This window comes from Aedes albopictus, chromosome 3 (genome assembly GCF_035046485.1).
Source record: "Aedes albopictus strain Foshan chromosome 3, AalbF5, whole genome shotgun sequence".
Taxonomy (NCBI): Eukaryota; Metazoa; Arthropoda; class Insecta; order Diptera; family Culicidae; genus Aedes; species Aedes albopictus.
In genome coordinates, this window is record NC_085138.1 from 193,500,887 (window position 1) to 193,522,424 (window position 21,538).

Sequence of the window (21,538 nt, forward strand, 5' to 3'; positions counted from 1 at the left end):
CTTGTGTTTGCAGATTCACCGTACGGGTCAGCGATGCTCCCGGAGGGGTATCAAAGTTGTGCAACCTGTTGGCCAATCTTGGCGTTTCCATTAAAGATATAATGCACGAACGTGCTTTCATTCGCGACGTGAATTCTGTTGAGGTAAGTACAGTATTGGCGTTATCGTTAGACGTGCGCAGCAAAAATGAAAAATGGCACACCGATTTCCTACAAATCATAATATCAATGCAAAATGCAATTTTCATCTCAAGAATAATAAAACACATGGTATAATGTGGTTTGATGATTTATACGTGTGTATCGCACAGAAGCACAGCTATTCGACAAGACCATACGGATGATATCGTCGGTCTCTTGCAATAGGGGCACAACTCAAAAAATGCGAAATTCCAGAATAAGCTTTTGAAAGGAATCTGGAAACACCTCCTGCCAGTTCGTTTATTTCACCCATCATTTGACTGAAGTAAACGAATTTTGATTGTTATATCATGGAAAGAGACTGAAGGACTATCTGTTTCATGAATTTTGAATGACTATTTTTCAACGACTATTGAAAAAGTAGACTGATTTTGAGTTGTGCCCTTGGTTGTGCCTTTATGGCAAAAAGTTATAAAATTGCCAAAATTTCAACGAATTTCAGAACGGGTCTTTGTAAGAGTTGAGTTTTTCATTATTTGCCATCAAAATCTCAAAAAAGACTTATTTTGAGTTGTGCCCCTATTGCAGGAAACCGACAATGTCTTATTTCGATTTCCGATCCATCCTGAGTTCTTCTTCTCGACCTAACGTTCCAATTGGGATTAAGATTACCTCTCAGCTCTGCTCTTTAAACATTTCCACAGTTTTTCTCATTCTTAGAGAACGTCACGAAACAAACAGTGGCCATTCCGTTTCTTCCAGCATCTACAAACGTTTAAAGCTGAACTTCATCAGCGTCGTTGACAGGTTGCTCACGCCAGAAACATCTTTTTTTTCTGCTAAACCATAGGAGGAAAATCTGTTCAATAGGCACCCGAATAGTCAGGACTACTCTCTCCTCGACCCTCTAAACAACATTCATATGGTCGCCAAACCCTTTGTCTCTCTGGATCCACCAAGGAGGCATTGCTTCAGAGAGGGTCTAGTGCACATCGCATCCTCAAGGTTAGCTGCGTAGCCTGCAGCAACGAACATCGATGACTCGCTATGGGGAGTCCACTATGGCAGCATGCTGGCGTTTAGCCAGTTTCCCGAGGGGTCCTTTCCTCTCCCTTTATCCTCGGAAAACAGGAAGGGTCAACATCAAGCCTGTTTCCAACTGCAGAGCATGTATCAAGAATGGATGCCGCATGCACAGCGATTTGACCTTCCCGCAAGTAAGGCCCTATCAGCCAGCACACAGAAGGACATCGAGGAATGCTGACATGGGGTCTCCACCTGCCCCGACCTTGCCAAGGACCCCTTCCCAACCACGGGCTCGGATCCAACCCAGTAGACCGACGCCACGACAACAACGCTACCAGAAGCATGTTCTCCCCGCGACCACTTAATAGCTTTAAGGGCCGATTTCGACCGCAGAGAGCCGGTATGACCTACGTAGCTGACTCCGAACCCTTGAACCATCTCGGTACTCCAGCCAAACTAATCCGCTACACATCCTCTAGACAAGATGTGTCCTCCCCGTATGCGGTCACGCATTGTGTGAAAACGCGGGCACATGAACAAAACGTGTTCCACAGTTACCTCTGAATCAGCACAAACCCGCTAATTCCGGAGAACCGCATGACCAAAAGATACTGTCGGCAGCACCCATGGCCTGAAAGTACACTGAGCGAAACAAGAATAGCACCACCCTGTTTTTTCACAATATTTTTTGAAATTCCAATTGTGAAAAACATGGTGGGGCTATTCTTGTTTCGCTCAGTGTACATGAATCAGGTGGAATGTTACTTCATCATGGCGCCTGTTACCCCAACTATCTACCCTTGGGATCAACCTATGGGTCTACCTTCCTTTGGTGTAACTGTCCCACCCACGCTGCCATTTGACCATGGAGACCATCCTGGCAGTCCTGTGTATGCCTCTTGTGCCGCGCATTTCCAAGCACTCTCTTTCCTCCCCGATAAGGATACCGATAGGCACCATACCAGTTATGACGCTGAGCTCATTTTGTGACACGGTAATGTTTTTGGCGGGCGGAATCAACGTGGCTACCAAAGGTAAGCTTATCGTCGATCATCTCATCCAAGTGCTTGACGGAGCGCTTCAAAGTTATAGCGCAATGGCCTACACTGATCACCGCTTGCTGATCCGACTTTCGATTGTTCACACCCACCACCTCAGTTTTGTGGTGAGCCAACTCCAGATCTCTGGATCACATCCACGCCTCCACATCCTTGATTGAGTAGGCAGTAGTTAACTCCACTTCTTCGATCGATTCACCGTAGACCTCCAACGTAATGTCGTCAGCAAAGCCGACGATCTCCACCTCCACTGGGCACTCTAACCTCAATACCTCGTCGTACATGACATTCCATAATACCGGATCCAGGATGCAACCTTGCGGGATTTCTGAGGTTATGTGAAAGCACTTCCGACCCACCTCTGTGTCGTAAACAAGTACTCAATTCTGGAAGTAACTTCCGAGAATCTTGTGCAGGTACCCAGGTATCCCCACACGCAAGAGCGCATCGGCAATAGCCGGCCAACTAGCGCTATTGAACGCGTTCCTTACTGCCAGTGTCACTACTGCACAGTAGTGAATTCCCGCTTTTAACGCTGAAGTGCTTTCTCGGCGGTTTTTGTATATGACAAAATAGCGTCTATCGCCCCCTTCCGGAGACCGAACTGGTTGCTCGATAGACCATTAACACAACCAATGTACCTCAACATTCTGTTAAGGATGATCTTTTCGAGCACCTTCACCACCGTGTCGATTCAGCATATTGGTCTACACGCCGACGAGTCTCCGGGTGGTTTCCCCAACTTTGGCAAACTCTGCCTCGTCCAAACTTCGGGGAAAACTCCCTCGTCCAGGCATTTCTGCATAGCAGACTTGAACATCTCGGGAGCCTCTGCAATTTCTAACTTTTAAGGCCAGGTTCGGAACTCCTTCCGGATCTGGGCCTTACCTACGCTAAGGGACTTTGCTATCTCTGCAAATTCTACATCGGTTACCCTCTCCTCATCGCCAGCCACAGTCCTTGGCTGTCCTACGAAAGAAGGCTAGACTAGAAGATGATCCTCTTCAACATCGCTGGAGATTGCTCTGCAGGAGCCATCGCATCTCTCGTCTTGACCGTCGCAATCCTCTAGGCATCATCCCACGGATTCGCATTGGAACTCTGACTGAGACCCTCGAGGCAGGCCTTTTTGCTTGCCCTTATATCGGTCTTCAGCGTGGCTTTTGCTGTGGTGAACACCACCCGTCGTTAGTTTTGCTCTTCCTGAGATCGTGCTCGTTGCATCCGCAGATGCGGCGCAGGTCCGCAATCGCTTGAGTCCACCAGTAAGCCAGTGGTTTCCCATTTCTAGGATGGACTCGCCTAAACATGGTCGCATTGCACGCACGCGAGAACACCGCTACTAACTCTAGACGGCGACGAGTACCAAGTACCAAGTAGGTTTCGCTTACGGCGGAGCGCTTCCCTAAATACTCCCTCGTCGAAGTATGATGCCTTCCATCAGGCCCGTGCACAGAAGTGGCACCGAACTGTAGCAAACAACCAGGTGATCGCTGTCAGTGTGGCTATCCACTCTCCAATTCGAACTACTTGTTATGCTAGAACTACGAAAAGTAGCGTCAATAATCGACTCAGTACTCTTGGCACCGATTAACCAGGTCGACATCAAGTATGGCCAGTGTCTCTAGCAGTATCTGACCCCGCTGGTTCGTGCAACAGCTTGCCCATTGCACGGTCCAGGTATTTAAACCACCCGCTATTATCACCGGTCTTCGCCGTGTTAGCACGATCGTCATACAGTCCAGCATCTACGTGAACTGCTCGGTCGGTCACCGCGTAGGCGCATAACAGCTACAGAAGAAGACCCCGTTTACTTTGGCGACCACGAAGCCCTCATAGGTAGTAGACACCAACTCCTGGACGGGGTAATTACCCGTCGTCTATTTCGCCGCCATTTTTTCGGACCCATCCGCAACCCAATTGCCATTGCCGGCGGGTACTCGGTGACAAAGCAGTTGCTGAGCTGCGTCACAGTAGTTCAGATTCAGCTGCGTCACCTGCACTGTGATTTGCTCACTGTGGCTTTCATGAAGGTCGGGCACCTTGGATCACCCGTTAGGTGCCTGATGTTCATGGCTTGGCTTGGCACCTATTTATCCGCCTACTTCTGCTTGGCTTAGCGGTCCTATGCTCCTTTTCCCCATGTTGTTTCCTCTTCTTCTTCTGCCTGCCCGCTTAATTGCAGAAGCACTCTCTCCTGATTCCCCGCTTTCTTCAACCGGGAAAGGACTATCCTTTTTAGACCCACCCTTCACAGCTTCCCAGGACGGATCAATGATGCCCCGTTTTATGGCACATAAATTCTCAAATGGGTATTGCCTAATAAACTACTTTCCAGGAATTCAATTGATCCGCCTTGCTTCATACCGCTGAAAGGTGTCCGTCAAGGCTTGTAGGCTCGTATGGTTTCCTTATGCGAATGCTATTAAACAGAAAACAGGTGAAAATCTGGTCCAACCATAAACGTGACCAACCAAGCCATCCATCGATTCGTTGATCCATTTTATTAACGCTCTTTGCTGTGGGTCCAAGCGCAACCACCGCTCTTGGTTCACATACATATGCTGGTCAATTCAATTTCACCTCCAGATTGAAGGATTTCTCCTCTATCCTCTATCGCATGTTTCGGCATTCATCCTTCCCGTCCGTGGAACGTCCCACTGCTATACATGTTTTTTGTTTGACCCACTGCAACTGCTGTGGCTTACCTCTCTTGCATCACCCGTTGCCATAACTCATCGGTTATTCGAAACATGTGTGCGATTTCAGCCAACGAACGACAACGCCGGCCGTGTCGCCCGACGTCTGCCCGCCCAGGCCCAGCAGACCGAGAGCCAGAATCCAACCAGAGCGAGTGTGATAATTTGTATTTTCTGTTTGTTGTAGGTCAAAGTGATTTGCGAGACTCGTGACTGGCAGCATTCACAGGAGATGCGGAAAATGCTGCAAGAGACATACCAGGAAGTTTACTTCTACGAGATGCCGATGGCTATTTGACCGACGTGTGGTGTGGTCGGTTGGTTGGTGCCAGTCCGGTTGAAAGTGAAACAATGGGCAAGGAGCAGCCGGTGTTTATTCAACTGAATCACATTGCAACAACGGTGAGGAGTGTGATCTGGCGGCGATCGGTGCAACAAAAAGCGAATAAACCATTTTCTGTTGTTTTCCATTATGTTTTTTATTGTACCTTCTCTGAGTTGTTTGCCAAATAGCCTCCCGGTGAAAGTTCCCCACTGGTGAAAGCCCACATGGAAAAGCAAACTGACTGGATGGTCGTTTATCCATTAAACTAAAAGTAAGCGCATGCATCCGTAGTTTGTATGTACACGTGAACATCAAAGGAAAGAGGTAAGTAACAAAACATAAAAAAATGAGTGCATCATGTTTACTTGGCTTAGTTTAATTGCACTGCAAAGAAATATTAATATTGCATTCACATTTTCTACGTTAACTCATTTGATAGAGTGAGGAACATTAGGGCATTACGCCAAGCATGAATGTTTGACAATGTATCTCATTGCGTTACGAAAAACATTTATGAAAAATGGGTTTATTTCAATGTTTATGAAATTCAATTTTCATGAACTGCATGTCCTTGAATAGCTAAATGATAGCATATTACGATATACCATTCGATAGCAGAATCTGGTTCAATGTAAAATGCTTGTTTGAGCATTTTATGAGGTCGGTCAAGTCGATCAATGTTAGCCCGCTGATCAATGATACCCCGTTTTACGGTATATATTACTTTACCTTACCAGTCAGCCTGCCTGAGTAACCTCTGTTGTACGTTGGAGTCGTCTCCATTCTACTCGGCTATTCAAGTTCTAATCGAAGTACTGCTTCCACCTTTCGATCACTTTACGTCCGTCCTTCAAAAGCCTCCGTCCTTATCCCTGTAAATTTCGGCTCGCGGTAGAACTTCCGTGTTTCTTGGGAACGGCACAGCAGTTCCATTTCTTCGCACTCCGCTTCTTCCAGGTGGCGCTTTTTCTCCCGAAAGAGGCGGGTCTGCTGTTTCCGCTTCTGTTTGTAACGTTCCACGTTCTGTTGGGTCCCTTGCTGCAGCATTACTGCCCTCGCTGCGTTCTTCTCCTCCAAAACCGTTCTGCATTCTCGTCGAACCGTCGATTCCGTTCCACGTACCCGATGGTGCTCTCGGCTGCGTCGTTGATGGCTGCTTTCACTGTACTCCAGCAGTCCTCTAAAGGGGCCTCATCGAGCTCGCCCTCGTCTGGCAACGCGGCCTCGAGATTCTGCGCGTATGCTGAGGCGACATCCGATTGTTTCAGACGCTCTAGGTTGTACCGTGGCGGTCGCCGGTACCGTACATTGTTGATGACGGAGAGTTTTGGGCGCAGTTTGACCATCACCAGATAGTGGTCGGAGTCGATGTTGGCGCCACGATAGGTCCTGACGTCGATAATGTCGGAGAAGTGCCGTCCGTCAAGCAGAACGTGGTCGATTTGAGATTCCGTCTGCTGTGATGATCTCCAGGTGTAACGATAAGGGAGGCTGTGTTGGAAAAGGGTGCTGCGTATGGCCATATTTTTGGAGGCGGCGAAATCAATGAGTCGTAGGCCGTTTTCATTCGTTTGCTGGTGGGCGCTGAACTTACCAATCGTCGGTTTGAATTCTTGCTCCTGGCCTACTTGAGCGTTTAAATCTCCCATGATGATCTTGACGTCGTGGCTTGGGCAGCGATCCTACTCGCGTTCGAGCTGCGCGTAAAATGCGTCCTTGTCATCAACAGTACTTCCGGAGTGTGGGCTGTGCACGTTTATTATGCTGGAATTGAAGAATCGGCCCTTGATCCTCAACCTGCACATTCTTTCGTCACTCGGCCACCAACCGATCACGCGCCTCTGCATATCACCCATTACGATGAAAGCTGTTCTCAGCTCGCGTGTGTTGCGGCAGCTCTGGTAGATGGTATGATTACCTCTAAACGCTCGCACCATGGATCCCGTCCAACACACCTCCTGCAGCGCTACGATGCCGAACCCGCGATCCTCCAGTAGATCGAGTATGCGGGTGCTCCCAATGAAGTTGAGAGATCGACAGTTCCACGTACCGAGTTTCCAATCAAGTCCTTTTTGTTCGCTGGGGTCGTTGCCGTTATTCTCGGTTCGTATTATTCTGTTGCTGATTTTCCGTTACAATGGTTTCTTTTATGGCAGGCCCGTAGGGCCTGACACCAACTTCCTACTTTCCGGAGGACCATAGTCCACAATTGAGCTTAGAGTCCTTCCCTGGCACTCGGACGTAGATCAGCCGCTCCTAACATGGGGATCAGACGCTGTTGTGAACCGCTCCACCTGCATAACAGACGCTCAGGTTTGCCAAAGCAACCCCCCCCCCCTTCCCTGTCAGCCTACGACCAAAGTTCCCACCGGGGTTGGTTACCCGATCTTCCCTAAGGTTGCTCATAGTTTCCGGCCGGCACCGCGAGGAGGTAGGGATAGGAGTTGCTGGGCAGAGGTTAGTGGATCACAATGGGATCTGAATTAGACATGGGTGACTCACTCGCGAATCGACTCAAAGAATCGATTCTCAAAATCGAGTGAGTGAACCATGATTCGTTTCTAAAGAGTCACGATTCATTGAAGTTCATTACGGTTCCAACGAGTTGCCGAAACGAGCGGGAATGAGTTGGCTTGACAGCTCACTTTGACGATGATTCGACGGAAAACATCGCAATATAAAAACAACAACAACGGAAACATGGTGATGAACATTTGTGCACACCGAAAAAAGAAACTCCTTTTAAAATCATAATCAAATCGAGAATTCGTATAAAAGTTCATTGGGAATTAAAAAAAAACTACGAGTTTATATATGTTTTTGAATAATTATTTTAAATTTTAATGATATTTATAAAAAAAAACGCTTTTTATGTGACTGTTATATGTGTACACTCATTGCACAATTATGGGTCACACACAATTATTAGTCACTTTCCACTTTAATAGATAAACACTAATTAGCCATTATCATTTTTCGTTCATAAGTTGATTTGTTTTGTGGCACTATACGTGTCACACACAAGCTTATATGTAAAAACTTTCATATTTTCAATAAGTTTTGTTCGGTGCAAAATAATCTGTCAAAGTAACGCTTCGATTGTGAGTATAGGAAAGTTCATGCGTTGCTTTCGTAAGCTCTGTTCAAGCGAGCTTTAATGATTTTCAAGTGCGAAATGGTATCGTCACCAGAACAAAATTATAATTTAGGTTCTATATGTGGAAATTCATGTGACTGCAGCTAATTAAAGCTTATTCCAGGCAAAATTTAAGTGACTCATTATTGTGACAAGGAACACCGAAAATCATACAATCATGGGTCATTTTTTGTGCAGCAAAATATTGAGAGTTCTGCGTACTTGGGCATTGCATACTTTTAGGCGTTTATCGGTGGTTGTGTTGGAGACTTTGTCCCAATTTTGAAAAATTTATTCCAAATTTTAAGAACACGCTTCGTTAAGAGGTTTGAGACCAGTTTTAGATTCTACTATAGTTGCTATATCGAGAATAAGTGATCATTCATTGGAAAAATAGAAAAAAAACATTATTGTTGAGCCGATTCCTCTTGAGTGACCCATAATAGGCAACAAATTGACCCATAATTGTTACACAGTCAATTTTGACCCATTATTATGGTTTTCATTATTCACCAGCATTTTAGTAATTTTTACCGCCTAAAGTGAATTTTACAAGCAGATGTTTATATAAAACAATAAAAAGGAGTTTCAATGAAGAGAATATAAAATAAAAATAATGAAAGTGTTATTTTTGTATGAAAAACGATTCATATTATTAAATGAATGTTCCTTGAGTGACCCATAATTGTGCATGTATTAAATTAGTAGTCCTAGAGAGTAGAGACATATTTTCCAGTTCAGGCATTATTTCATATTGTACGGATTTTGTAACAATCATGAAATGTACGTTTACATATATTATCTGATTTGGCATTAACAATACCATGTTAGAAACATTTTTTTGTCAGTGTATTGATATGCGAGTGAATCGGTTTGAGTGTCACAGCTCACTGCTTCATTAAGACCAAACCCACTCATGGGCTCAATCAAGCGTTTTAACGGTAAGTAGAGCAAAGAAACGGACGGCACCGGTCACTGCTAAGTAGGGCTCGAAAGCGAAAAGTTTACGTACGGTTCGTAGCAGGGCTTAGAATATAGAGACACGCAAAGTACGGTCTCTATCCGTAGGCTCGTGCGCTCTCTCGCGTTTAGCTCTCTGGGTAGCGTAAAGAGGAGACGAAAAAACATGAGTATGGTTTTGTTGCCCGGTATATAGTTTCTAGAGAATGATTTTCTTGTTTTGTATAGGTAGAAATTTATTTTAGTTTGCATCAAATATTCAAAATTTTTATTTTTACTTGCTTTGAAATTTTCAACCAAATAATATAATAGATCGTTACACGAATAATACAGCAAATTGTCTGACATACAATTGTGATAGAGTGACAATACAAACGCAGAAAAATAATAGGTTTAAATTGACAAGCTTTGCTTAAGTATGTTTTGAATAAAGTTTTCCCTTCTTCGCCAATTTTAGGATCATGCATATCGAAAATGTATTGATTTTCGCTTAAAATAGTTACGATTGTTCATAATCGCACTTTTAGTTTTTGATTCGGCCGATCGTTTCGAAACTTATATTTGAAGAAATGTATAGTGATTCAATGAGTTTTGCTATTTTAACACGTACATGTTTGAGCCGGGGTTGCTACGCAGCAAGTAAAGTTTGGTTTCGCACATTTATAAAAATGTCCAAATAAATAACTCGCGAAGTTCGTTCCGACAAGTTCCAAAATTATCGTCATCCGTCGCAGATTCCGGTGAGAAGATGTGCGTATTTTCTAACCCGGAAAGATACCATTTGACGGTAATAAGTGACCACAAGGTTTTCTTTCTCTACTTTCCGGGCTGAGATCCCCCGTTTTGAAAGAGCTGTGCCTCGCGTTTCGTTTTGTCGTGTATATTTCGAAAAAGGCAAAGGAGTTTTGGTTTGATTGCTTTTTTTTTTTTTTTAAAGTGGTCGTCAGTGGGTGGTTTATTAAATATAAATTTGAAAATATAAATTAAATAAACGAGACATTAGGAAGAAAGTGTGCGAAATGAGTAACTTCACCCTTGTAGAAACAATAGGAGAAAGCAGAAAAAAAATCTGCGACAACCCCATGTGAATAACACCGATCATACAGAATAGGAGGTTCGACATTATTTAGATCTATAAAAACAACCCAACAATAGGGGAGATTTTTCCAATATTACACATTTTTTATTCATAGCTCTATTATACACATTCTTATATATTTAAAACATAGTCATCAACATGTAATCTGGATCGTTTGGTATACGCCGCACGGTGTGCCAAAAACCGTTATTATCAAATAAAAATGTCCACCAATTTGGCACCCGGCATTTGAAAGATATACTATCCTAGTATCTACTCTGAAAATTTGAAAATCTTTCATCGAGGGAAATTGAAGTTTTTGCCATTTAAGCATATTGTGTTATTTCTATACAATTTTCATATATGAGTAAATATGAACATATCATGGTTCTACGGCTATTTGTGATTTCAACAAATATATGTACATTAGTTTTTCAAATACTTATCAACATGTATGATATCCAAGCATAGTTTCTGCAAATTTGACAACATTTTGTAAGAGGAATCACAAGTTACAGTAATTTGAATAGTTTACTCTGATATCCCAACATATTTCCCTAATATGTTACCTATATTTCAGTTACTTACATATAAGTTTCAAACCCGTATACGTCATCAAATCATTTTTTTTAGCAATTTGTAATGAATATACGTGATTGTTGGGTATATATGCGATAAATTTTGAACCATTATATGGCTGGGTTTGATAGGCACGCTGGCTTAAGAGTTTAAGACATTTATAAAATAATTTGAAAAAGTGTTAGGAAGAAAATCTACCACATGTTTAAAATATTGTCTAGTCTACCATAAAAGAGTAAAAATGTGTCTTTAACATGGATAACCGATCTTTTTTAAAAATAAAAAAAATATATTCCATCAGATAATTGGAGTTATAGCTTATGGTATTGGGTATCAACTCCAATTTATCAAAAATTAAGTGAGATTATGAGATTATCATATTTACACATTGCTGTTACAAATTGTAACAACAACAATATATATAGTAGCATGGGTAAAAATAGACATTTTACTCCTGCACACTTTTTGAGTTTCATTTTGGCCCCATATAAACTGTGCAAAATTTCAGCACGATCAGAGACACTATATTTTAGCGCCAGCCGTTTTAAGTTTTCATACAATTTACTATGGAAAAAATCACCTTTTCAAAGACAAATCGCCAAAGGTGGCCCCTTTCTTTGATTGAGCTGAAATTTTGCACAGTTGATATGAGGGCAAAATGGCACTCAAAAAGTATACAGGAACGAGAGTTTTACCATTTTTTCCCATATAACCGTGTCCCAGACTAATACATATGCAACAATACATATAATCCTGTGTTTGACATTTAGGTTGAAAATTGCATAAACAATTTATATTAATTTTCCTATATTTCAAAATGATTAGCTATTGTGCTTCTTGTCGTATCTAATTCAAAGCTATCTTTTTGTTCAGTACATAAACGGAATATAATACTTCTTTTAAACTTCCGATCATTAGAAACCTAGCATTTACATAGCAGGTACAATTTAATAACACATAATAAATCACAATAATAACACATATTAGACTTTATAAAAAATCGCTTATTTATACATTAAATCGTACGTACGCAAGGATTTCTTATCATTGATGAAATTTCAGTCGTTGCATAGCTCAGATCCAGCTCGTAAGAAGATACTCGAAAGATACACTTTTTAAATTTATTTTACAAACGTCTTAAGCTCCCATACCATTGTGATTATCAAACCCATCAATAGAGTGGCTGCAACTTATCGCAAATTGGATCAAAAATCACGCATATTAAATACTTATTTCTGAAAAGGATAACATTTTTGCTCTGATGACATAAACGGGTTTGATAGTCGCATGGAAATAATTGGATTATAGCGATTATAAGTAAAATTTAGGGAAATAGAGTAAATTATTCAAATAACTGTAACTTGAGAGGAATCTCAAAGGAAGGAATATAACAAAATGTTATCAAATTTGCAGAAACTTCATACAGAAATATCATACACGTTGGATAGTATTTGAAAAACGAATGTTTATTTGGGTTGAAATTATAAATGGCCGTAGAACTACGATATGTGCATATTTACTCATGTAAGAAAATCCTATAGAAATAACGCAATATGCTCAAATGACAAAAACTTCAATTTCCTTCGATGAAAGATTTTCAAATTTTCAGAGTATATACCAGGATAGCATATCTTTCGAATGACGGGTGCCAAATTGGTGGACATTTTTATTTGTTAATAACGGTTTTTGGCAAACCGTACGCATCCTTCCTCCCCTGTAAATTCGAGAAGTACCTTGCCGAAAGAAAATATTCTGTTCTCCAAGTATTTCGAAGAACACTTTGCGCGTAAATATAACGCAATAGACCTGGCCGCTTTGATGTATGTGTCCTGATATGCTGCAAGCATCAATATTGACAAGAAAAGTAACACGATTGCTTTCCAGGGTGATTCCGCGTACTGGTTGCGTATGTATAAGATTAGATTTGAGTAAGTATAATTTTTCAAAGATGCTTTGACTGTACCTAACTCAATTCAGATATCATAAAAACACTACAGTTATTTTTTTTTTGTAAAAAAAACTTTAATCATACCGATAAAAATCTAAAAAACTGAAGTCGAGCTGCCAAGTTTCATCAATTAAAATGGGCGGTGTGCAGGACTGCCATATTGTAGGTTCCTCGTTATAGAAAAAGCAAGTGTTGGATGTTAAAATACAACAAATGTTGTATGAAGTGCCAAAAAAGAGAGTGGGCTCATTATGTACTTTGACAAATACGCAGTCTACTTCAAGCGCACAGAATCTGCTTCCAACAAAATATTCATATACCAGTATATAAAATAGCGCAATATACAGGGTGTTAGGTTCCTGAGTGCAAACTTTTTAAAGGGTGATAGAGGACCATAAATGGAGAAAAAAATTGTTCTACGCATATGGTCAAATCTCAACCGTTACGTAGTTATTGAACTTCCCATGTTTATGACTCTTTTTGCCTTAACTGACAATAACTTGAAAATGGTCAAACTTATCGAAGTTTTTTTACCCTTATTCGAAAGATTATTGAATTTTCTAACAAATGGCATCTTTGAATCGATTGGTTTAGTTAAATAACTAAGTTTTCTAGAGCAAAATAGCTAAAAATAGTGAATTTTTATTGGTTTTTGTCAATTATCTTTGAAACATGCGTAACAAATTAAAATTCTTTCTTTGGCAAAGTTGTGACCCCTGTTACACACTACAATTCGTTCTTTGACACCAAACTTCTAGCTCTTATCGTTTTGTTGCAATTTTGATTTAAATGTGCGGCACAATGCGCAAAAAAGTGCTTTCCATGACAGTTGCAAATTTATGATCTGAAATGCGATGTTAAAATCAAAATTGCAACAAAACGATAAGAGATAGAAGTTTGGTGTCAAAGAACAAACTGTAGAGTGTAACAGGAGCCACAACTTTGCCAAAGAAAGAATTTTAATTTATTACGCATGTTTCAAAGATAATTGACAAAAACCAATAAAAATTCACTATTTTTAGCTATTTTGCTCTAGAAAACTTAGTTATTTAACCAAACCAATCGATTCAAAGATGCCATTTGTTAGAAAATTCAATAATCTTTCGAATAAGGGTAAAAAAACTTCGATAAGTTTGACCATTTTAAAGTTATTGCCAGTTAAGGCAATAAGAGTCATAAACATGGGAAGTTCAATAACTACGTAACGATTGAGATTTGACCATATGCGTAGAACAATTTTTTTCTCCATTTATGGTCCTCTATCACCCTTTAAAAAGTTTGCACTCAGGAACCTAACACCCTGTATATTAAGATTTCCGATTGATGCTTTGTAACTAAAAGGTTGTGACTGAGTATAGAATTAGCTAATGTTAAAATACACGTTTATGAAAAAAGGTTGCGCAAACTTATCGCAGTCTGTTAGAAGACAGCTTCTACTATGACCAGGATTCAAGAATTTTGACCTACGCGAAGTTGTAAAGGAGACAACTACGTAATAAATGTGTTGGAAATGCAAGGGATGTAATTGTTAAATAAACCTAATTATTAAAAAAAGATGCTCAAAATCTCAAATAGCCGGGGCCCGTGGCGTAGTGGCTACACGTTTGCTTCATAAGCAGATGGTCATGGGTTCGATCCCAGCCCCGGCACTTTCGTCAGTTGCTCTTTCCCCCTGAGAGCAGCTGACGCTGACCCTCTTCTGAGCCCATGGCTCAAATGAACCCGGATACTTGGACATCGGCGAACGGCAACCCATAATGGACCCCTCCAATCGAACTGGAAACAGGAACAACCAACAGCCACACATCAACATCCTCGAGCTCATCATTCTACCATGATAGGGTAGACAGTGAAAGCAGCGCAACGGCCACCAGTGCGATGTAGTACAATTAGAAATAGAATACATTTAGGCGCTGTACAAAAAGTGTATGTACAGCTTCCAATTGGAATCGCTCTCGCAGTGCCCTAATGGACAATAGTGCTGTAAAATAGGTTAAGTGATTGAAGAATTAAAAAAAAATCTCAAATTCAGATCAATTTCTTGCGAGAAAGGCAACATGGATATCGAAGAGATGGATATTATTTTAGATAAAAATTCAACCAACTAGTCATACAGTAAGCAACAAACATATAATTTAAAAAAGATTGTTTGAATTCCCGGATTAAATACAATCATACATTATTGAGAAAATGATATCTTGAAACGCACCAAAACTGGTACAAATCTCCAGGGCAATTATTTATTTGAGTTCAATTTTTACTAACAGTTTTCAGTCTTATCCAAACCCCTTCTTTCAAAATATGAGCACAGATTATTATACTGAATAAGATGTGCAATAACACCATAGAATTAAACAAAATATTGCGATGATTTACGGAAGTGCAAAAAACCGATGGTACGGATAGAATAGAGACCACCGGTGCGGAAAGGCGACCGATCATTATTTTACTCACATGGAAACGAACAACCGGTGCGAAAATGGGTGGATAACTAAATTAAAAATCGTTAACGACGTGCTGTTGCGTGTGTAGTGTTAAGCCCACGAGTGGGCTTGGTCTTAGATCATGAATCACAGTCATCGTTTGCCGTACGTTGCATCTCAAATTGTCAAATGCTTGCCCAGTTTGTTTTGCTTTTCACTTTGTCGACATTTGCACTAAACAAGAAGTTATTCTCTGGTAAAAAGCAATAATAATTGTTGCTGTTGCTTTATTGCATGGTAAGTTTCAATTGATAACGCAACCGCCAAAGATGATTTTCGATGTACATTCTCTTTTAGCACGCAAAACACCCGATGTCAGTGATGGAGTGCCCCAACGCCCAATATGGTACCACTTCCAAAAAGCGGACGGAAATAAAGGTGAATGTCGGTACTGCCACAAACTGATAGCAACTTCTGCCGGATCTACAAGTAATTTGCTACGCCATCTGAAGACTAAACATCCTTTTGTGGCTTTGGAACGGTGAGAGCAGCGCTCGGAACCTACCGCAGGATCCGCCACCGTACAGTCGTCGAGCGATGGGAGGAACCTGAAAACCGGAGTTGACGAGAAGGATACAAAACCCGCTGGATCAATCAAAAACACGATTTCTGAAGCTCCAATGCAGAGTGGTCAGCAGCGGTGTCAAGACCTGATAACGAATTTTGTTGACGTTATTAAACCGATGTCCGCTCAAAAATCTCGAGTAATCGACATTCAGCTCCTCAAAACGATTTGTGACGGATACCAACCATTTTCCCTGGTGGAAGAAGAGGAGTTTCGGAAATTTGTGGCTATGCTGAATCCCTCCTACAAGCTCCACAGCCGCAAAACCTTAACAACGAGTCTGCTGCCTACAGTTTATGACGAATTGAAATCAAATGTAGAACGGGATATTTCTGCTGCTGTAGGTGTTGCGTTGACTTGCGATGGATGGACTAGTGTTACTAACACTAGCTTCTATGCCCTCACTGCACACTATTTCGACAAGAACGTAAGTATCAAGTCCCATCTATTAGAGTGCTCAGAGTTTTCGGATCGGCACACCGCTGATAACATCCGAGCATGGGTGACGAAAATTTTTGACCGTTTCGAAATCGGAGCGAAAGTCATTGCGCTATCGTAACCGATAATGCAGCCAATATGGAAGCTGCTGCGTCGTTGTTAAAAGTTCGTCATCTTTCCTGCTTTGCACATACGTTGAATTTGGTCGTACAATCGGCCATCAAGTCATCCATCAAAGATGTTGTTGATAAATCCAAGTCGATTGTTCAATTTTTCAAAAAGAGTGCTCAAGCTTTGGCTAAGCTAAATGAAATGCAAGTTTCATTGAACATGCCAAAATTGAAACTGAAACAAGACTGTCCGACTAGGTGGAACTCGACGTGGACATGTTGAACCGATTGCTTTCCAACAAACGGGCCGTAGTTGGCTTTGCTTGATTCCAATTTGGGCTTTTTTTTTTTTTTTTTTTTCCTTCTAAACCATAGGGGGATAATCTGCTCAACAGACACCCTAACAGAAGGTTAGGGTAGTGTAGGTCTGACAGGCCGTCTTCTACAACAAAAGTAAAATCCAGGACTACTCTCTCCTCGTACCCACTAAACCATTCCTATGGTCGCCAAACCCTACGTCTCTCCGGAACCACCAAGAAGGTATTGCTTCAGAGAGGGGCTAGTGCACATCGCACCCACAAGGTTAGCTGCGTAGCCTGCAGCAACGAACATCGATGACTCGCTGTGGAGAGTCCATCACGGTAGCATGCTGGCGCTTAGCCAGTTTCCCGAGTGGTCCTCGCCACTCCCTTTGTCCTCGGAAGGCGGGCAGAGTCAACCCCGCCCGCGCCCTACTGCTGAGCGGACATCAAGAACTGATGCCCACATGCAACCCGATCTGACCTGCCCGCAAAGGAAGGGTATCACTACCCTTCAGGCCCTATCAGATGCATCCGTAGGTTGCTGACGGCAGGGTCTCCACCTGCCCCGACCCTTGCCGGGGACCCCTTTCCAACCGCGGGCTTGGATCCAACCCAGTAGACCGACGCCACGACAGCACCGCTACCGGGACTTCCTCTCCGCGGCCACTTAATCGTTGTAAGGGTCGATCTCGACCGCAGGGCACCGGTATGACCTACGAAGCCGACTCCGAACCCCTGGACCACCTCTTGTACTGCATCTGGACTAGCCATTCTCCGAGTCCACGCGCCACCTCCTCTGTAGCTCCCAGACGATGTGGGTAATAGCCGTTGAAACGGCGTTCCAGCCAAACTCATCCCTACACATCCTCTGGACCAAGTTGTCCGGAGTTGTGTCCTCCCCGCATGTGGCAAGCATGCGGTCACGCATTGTGCGAAAACGCGGGCACACGAACAAAACGTGTTCCGCCGTTTCCTCTGAACCATTGCACACTGGGCATTCGGGAGAATCCGCATGCCCGAAACGGTGTAGATACTGTCGGAAGCAACCATGACCTGTAAGGACCTGTGTCAGGTGGAATGTGACTTCCCCATGGCGCCTATTAATCCAACTATCTACCCTCGGTATCAACCTATAGGTCCACCTTCCTTTGGTGGAACTGTCCCACGCGCGCTGCCATTTGACCATAGAGGCCATCCTGACAGTCCTGCGTATGCCTCTTGTGCCGCGCATTTCGAAGCACTCCATGTCCTCACTGATAAGAATGCTGATAGGCACCATACCAGTAATGACGCAGAGAGCGTCGTGTGACACGGTACGGTACGCGCTCGCAACCCTCAGGCACATAAGCCTGTAAGTACTTTCCAGCTTCCGTCGGTAGCATTTAGTACTTAGCGCGGTGCCCCACGCCGGGCCGCCATACCTAAGTATGGATGTAGCAACACTAGCCAGAAGCTTGCGCTTACTGGCGTACACCGCAGAGCTATTGGACATCATCCGGGACAGTGCCGCAATAGCTGTGGAGGCTCTTTTACAGGCATAATCGACGTGGCTACCGAAGGTAAGCTTATCGTCGATCATCACGCCCAAGTGTTTGACGGAGCGCTTTGACAGGATAGTACAGTCTCCTACACTGATCTCCGTCTGCTGCTCCGACTTCAGGTTGTTAACAACCGTCACCTCTGTCTTGTGGTGAGCCAGCTCCAGTTTCCTGGACCGCATCCACGCCTCCACAACCTTAATCGAGTGGTTGGTAGTCAACTTTACCTCCTCGATCGTTTCACCGTAGACTTCGAGCGTAATGTCGTCGGCAAATCCGACAATCACCACTCCCACTGGATACTCTAACCTCAACACCTCGTCGTACATGACATTCCATAACACCGGACCCAGGATGGAACCTTGCGGGACTCCTGAGGTTATGTGAAAGCACTTCCGACCCACCTCCGTGTCGTAGACTAGTACACGATTCTGAAAGTAACTTCCGAGAATCTTGTACAGGTACTCCGGTATCCCCAGACGCAAGAGCGCATCGGCAATAGCAGACCAGCTGGCGCTATTAAACGCATTCCTTACATCCAGAGTCACTACCGCGCAAAAGCGAATTCCCCTCCTCTTAGGCTCGAGTGCTTTCTCGGCGGTTTTTGTAACCGACAAGATAGCGTCTACGGTGGACCTCCCCTTCCGGAAGCCGTACTGGTTACTCGAAAGACCATTTTCGCCCTCGGTGAACCGCAACATTCTATTGAGGATGATCTTTTCGAGCACCTTCCCCGCCGTGTCAATCAAGCATATTGGTCTATATGCCGACGGGTCTCCGGGTGGTTTCCCCGCCTTTGGCAATAGTACCAGGCTCTGCCTCTTCCAATCTTCTGGGAAAACTCCCTCGTCCAGGCATTTCTGCATAGCAGACCTGAACATCTCGGGAGCCTCTGCAATAGCTACTTTTAAGGCCAAGTTCGGAACTCCGTCCGGACCTGGGGCCTTACCTACGCTAAGGGACTTAGCTATCCCCGCAAGTTCCACATCGGTGACCCTCTCCTCATCGCCAGCCCCAGTCCCCGGCTGTCCTACGAAAGGAGGCCAAGGACTAGGATCATGACGCGGAAAAAGTCCTCCAATGATCCCCTCCAACATCTCTGGAGATTGCTCTGTAGGAGCCATCACACCTCTCGTCTTGGCCATAACGATCCTGTAGGCGTCACCCCACGGGTTCGTATTGGCACTCTGACAGAGACCCTCAAAGCAGGCCTTTTTGCTTGCTCTTATCTCGGTCTTAAGCGCGGCTTTTGCAGCGGCGAACACCACCCGCCGTTCGTTTCGCTCTTCCTCTGATCGTGCTCGCTGCATCCGCCGCCTAGCCCGTAGGCAGGCGCGGCGCAGGTCCGCAATCGCGTCGGTCCACCAGTAAGCCGGTGGCCTCCCATTTCTAGGGTGGACTCGCCTAGGCATGGTCGCATCACACGCACGTGAGAGCACCGCTACCAGCTCGTCGCCGTCTAAACCGATTAAGTTTCGCTCACGGCGGAGCGCCTCCCTAAATACCCCTTCGTCGAAGTATGATGTCTTCCACCTGCGAGGGCTTGGCCTTGGCCTAGCCGCCTCTTCTTCTATCCGCTGTCTGCTGTTATTGTAGTCGATACTGTAGCGAACCGCCAGGTGGTCGCTGTGAGTGTAGCCATCATCTACTCTCCAGTTCGAACTACTTGTTAGGCCAGGACTACAAAAGGTCACGTCAATAATTGACTCCGCTCCGTTTCGACTAAAGGTACTCTTGGTACCGACATTAGCCAAGTCGACATCTAAGATGGCCAGTGTTTCTAGCAGGATCTGACCCCGCTGGTTCGTGAAACGGCTTCCCCATTCCACGGCCCAGGCATTAAAGTCGCCCGCTATTACCACCGGCCTTCGCCCTGTGAGCACGGTCGTTAAGCGGTCCAGCATTTGCGTGAACTGCTCGATCGGCCACCGCGGAGGCGCATAACAGCTACAGAAGAAGACCCCGTTTACTTTGGCGACCACGAAGCCCTCATAGGTAGTAGACACCAACTCCTGAACGGGGTATTTACCCGTCGTCCATATCGCCGCCATTTTTCTGGTCCCATCCGCGACCCAGTTGCCGTTGCCGGCGGGTACTCGGTATGGGTCCGATATGATGGCGATATCCGTCTCCCACTCAGAAACTGCCTGACAAAGCAGTTGCTGAGCCGCATCACAGTGGTTCAGGTTCAGCTGCGTTACCTGCACTGTGATTTGTTGCTCACTGCGGCTTTCTTAAAGGCCGGGCACCCTGGACCACCCATCGCATGTCTGTTTTTCGAGGTTTTCCCGGTACAGATCATGCAGATGGGCGGACTCGTGCAGCTTTGGGCCTTATGACCTTCCGCGCCGCATCGCCTACACAGTTTGCGCCTGTCGGGGCCTTTGCAGTCCCACGACTTGTGTCCTGGTTCCAGACACCTGAAGCAAACCTCAGGTGACTCGTGGAATGTCAGGTGACATACACACCAGCCCACCTTAATACTCCCTACTTTAACGGACTTTTTAACGTCCGCCACAGGTAGCTGAACCAGAGCTATCTGTGTCCCTGCTGGCCCCTTCCGCAGCCTGACGGCTGTGGCGGCCACCTGAACATCGCACTGTTGCCGCAGTGCCGTGACGAGCTCTTCCGCTTCGGTGATCTCGTCTAGGTCTTTGACCTTCAGAGTCGCCTCATGCGTAAGAGCCCTCACCTCCACTCCATCACCAAGGACCTCTTCTGCCAGCCTCTTGTAGGCGGCGCCCTTGTGATCCTTCTCGCGCTTAAGCTCCAGGATCATTTCGCCCGTACGAGTACGTCTGATACTGCGTACGTCGGCTCCAAGACCCTCGAGCTTGGCGTCGCACCTCATCGCCTTCAAGACGTCCGAGTATTTCGACTGTTCGGTCTTGATGACGATAGCGTCACCTTTTTCGCGCCTGGCACCTGCCTTCCTACGCCTTGGCTTGGCGACCTGCACTTCTGCCTGCGGATTCCCCTTCTTCTTCCTCTTCCGCTCTACCTTTGTCCAAGGAGGGTCCTCTCCTTGGATCGCCCTGCTCTGTGGCTGCTGAGGGCCCACCATTGGTCGCAACCCCTTGTTCCCATCATTCCGGGACGGGCCGGCCTTTTCAGGCCCACCCTTCCCAGCTTTCCGGGAACCCTGGCTGGGGT

General features: G+C 44.5%; 1 protein-coding gene across 2 annotated transcripts in view; it reads left to right on the plus strand.

The window, feature by feature from the left end:
* The window catches only part of LOC109426630 (L-threonine ammonia-lyase), a 45,966-nt gene extending 40,573 nt beyond the window's left edge, over positions 1-5,393 (plus strand). For both annotated transcript variants that reach the window (XM_019702162.3, XM_019702166.3), the window contains exons 8-9: positions 14-143; positions 5,111-5,393. In XM_019702162.3, the coding sequence (XP_019557707.2) occupies positions 14-143; positions 5,111-5,221 (241 nt within the window). In that variant the 3' untranslated portion in view covers positions 5,222-5,393. The remainder of the gene's footprint in view (positions 1-13; positions 144-5,110) is intronic.
* Positions 5,394-21,538: the final 16,145 nt, after the last annotated feature.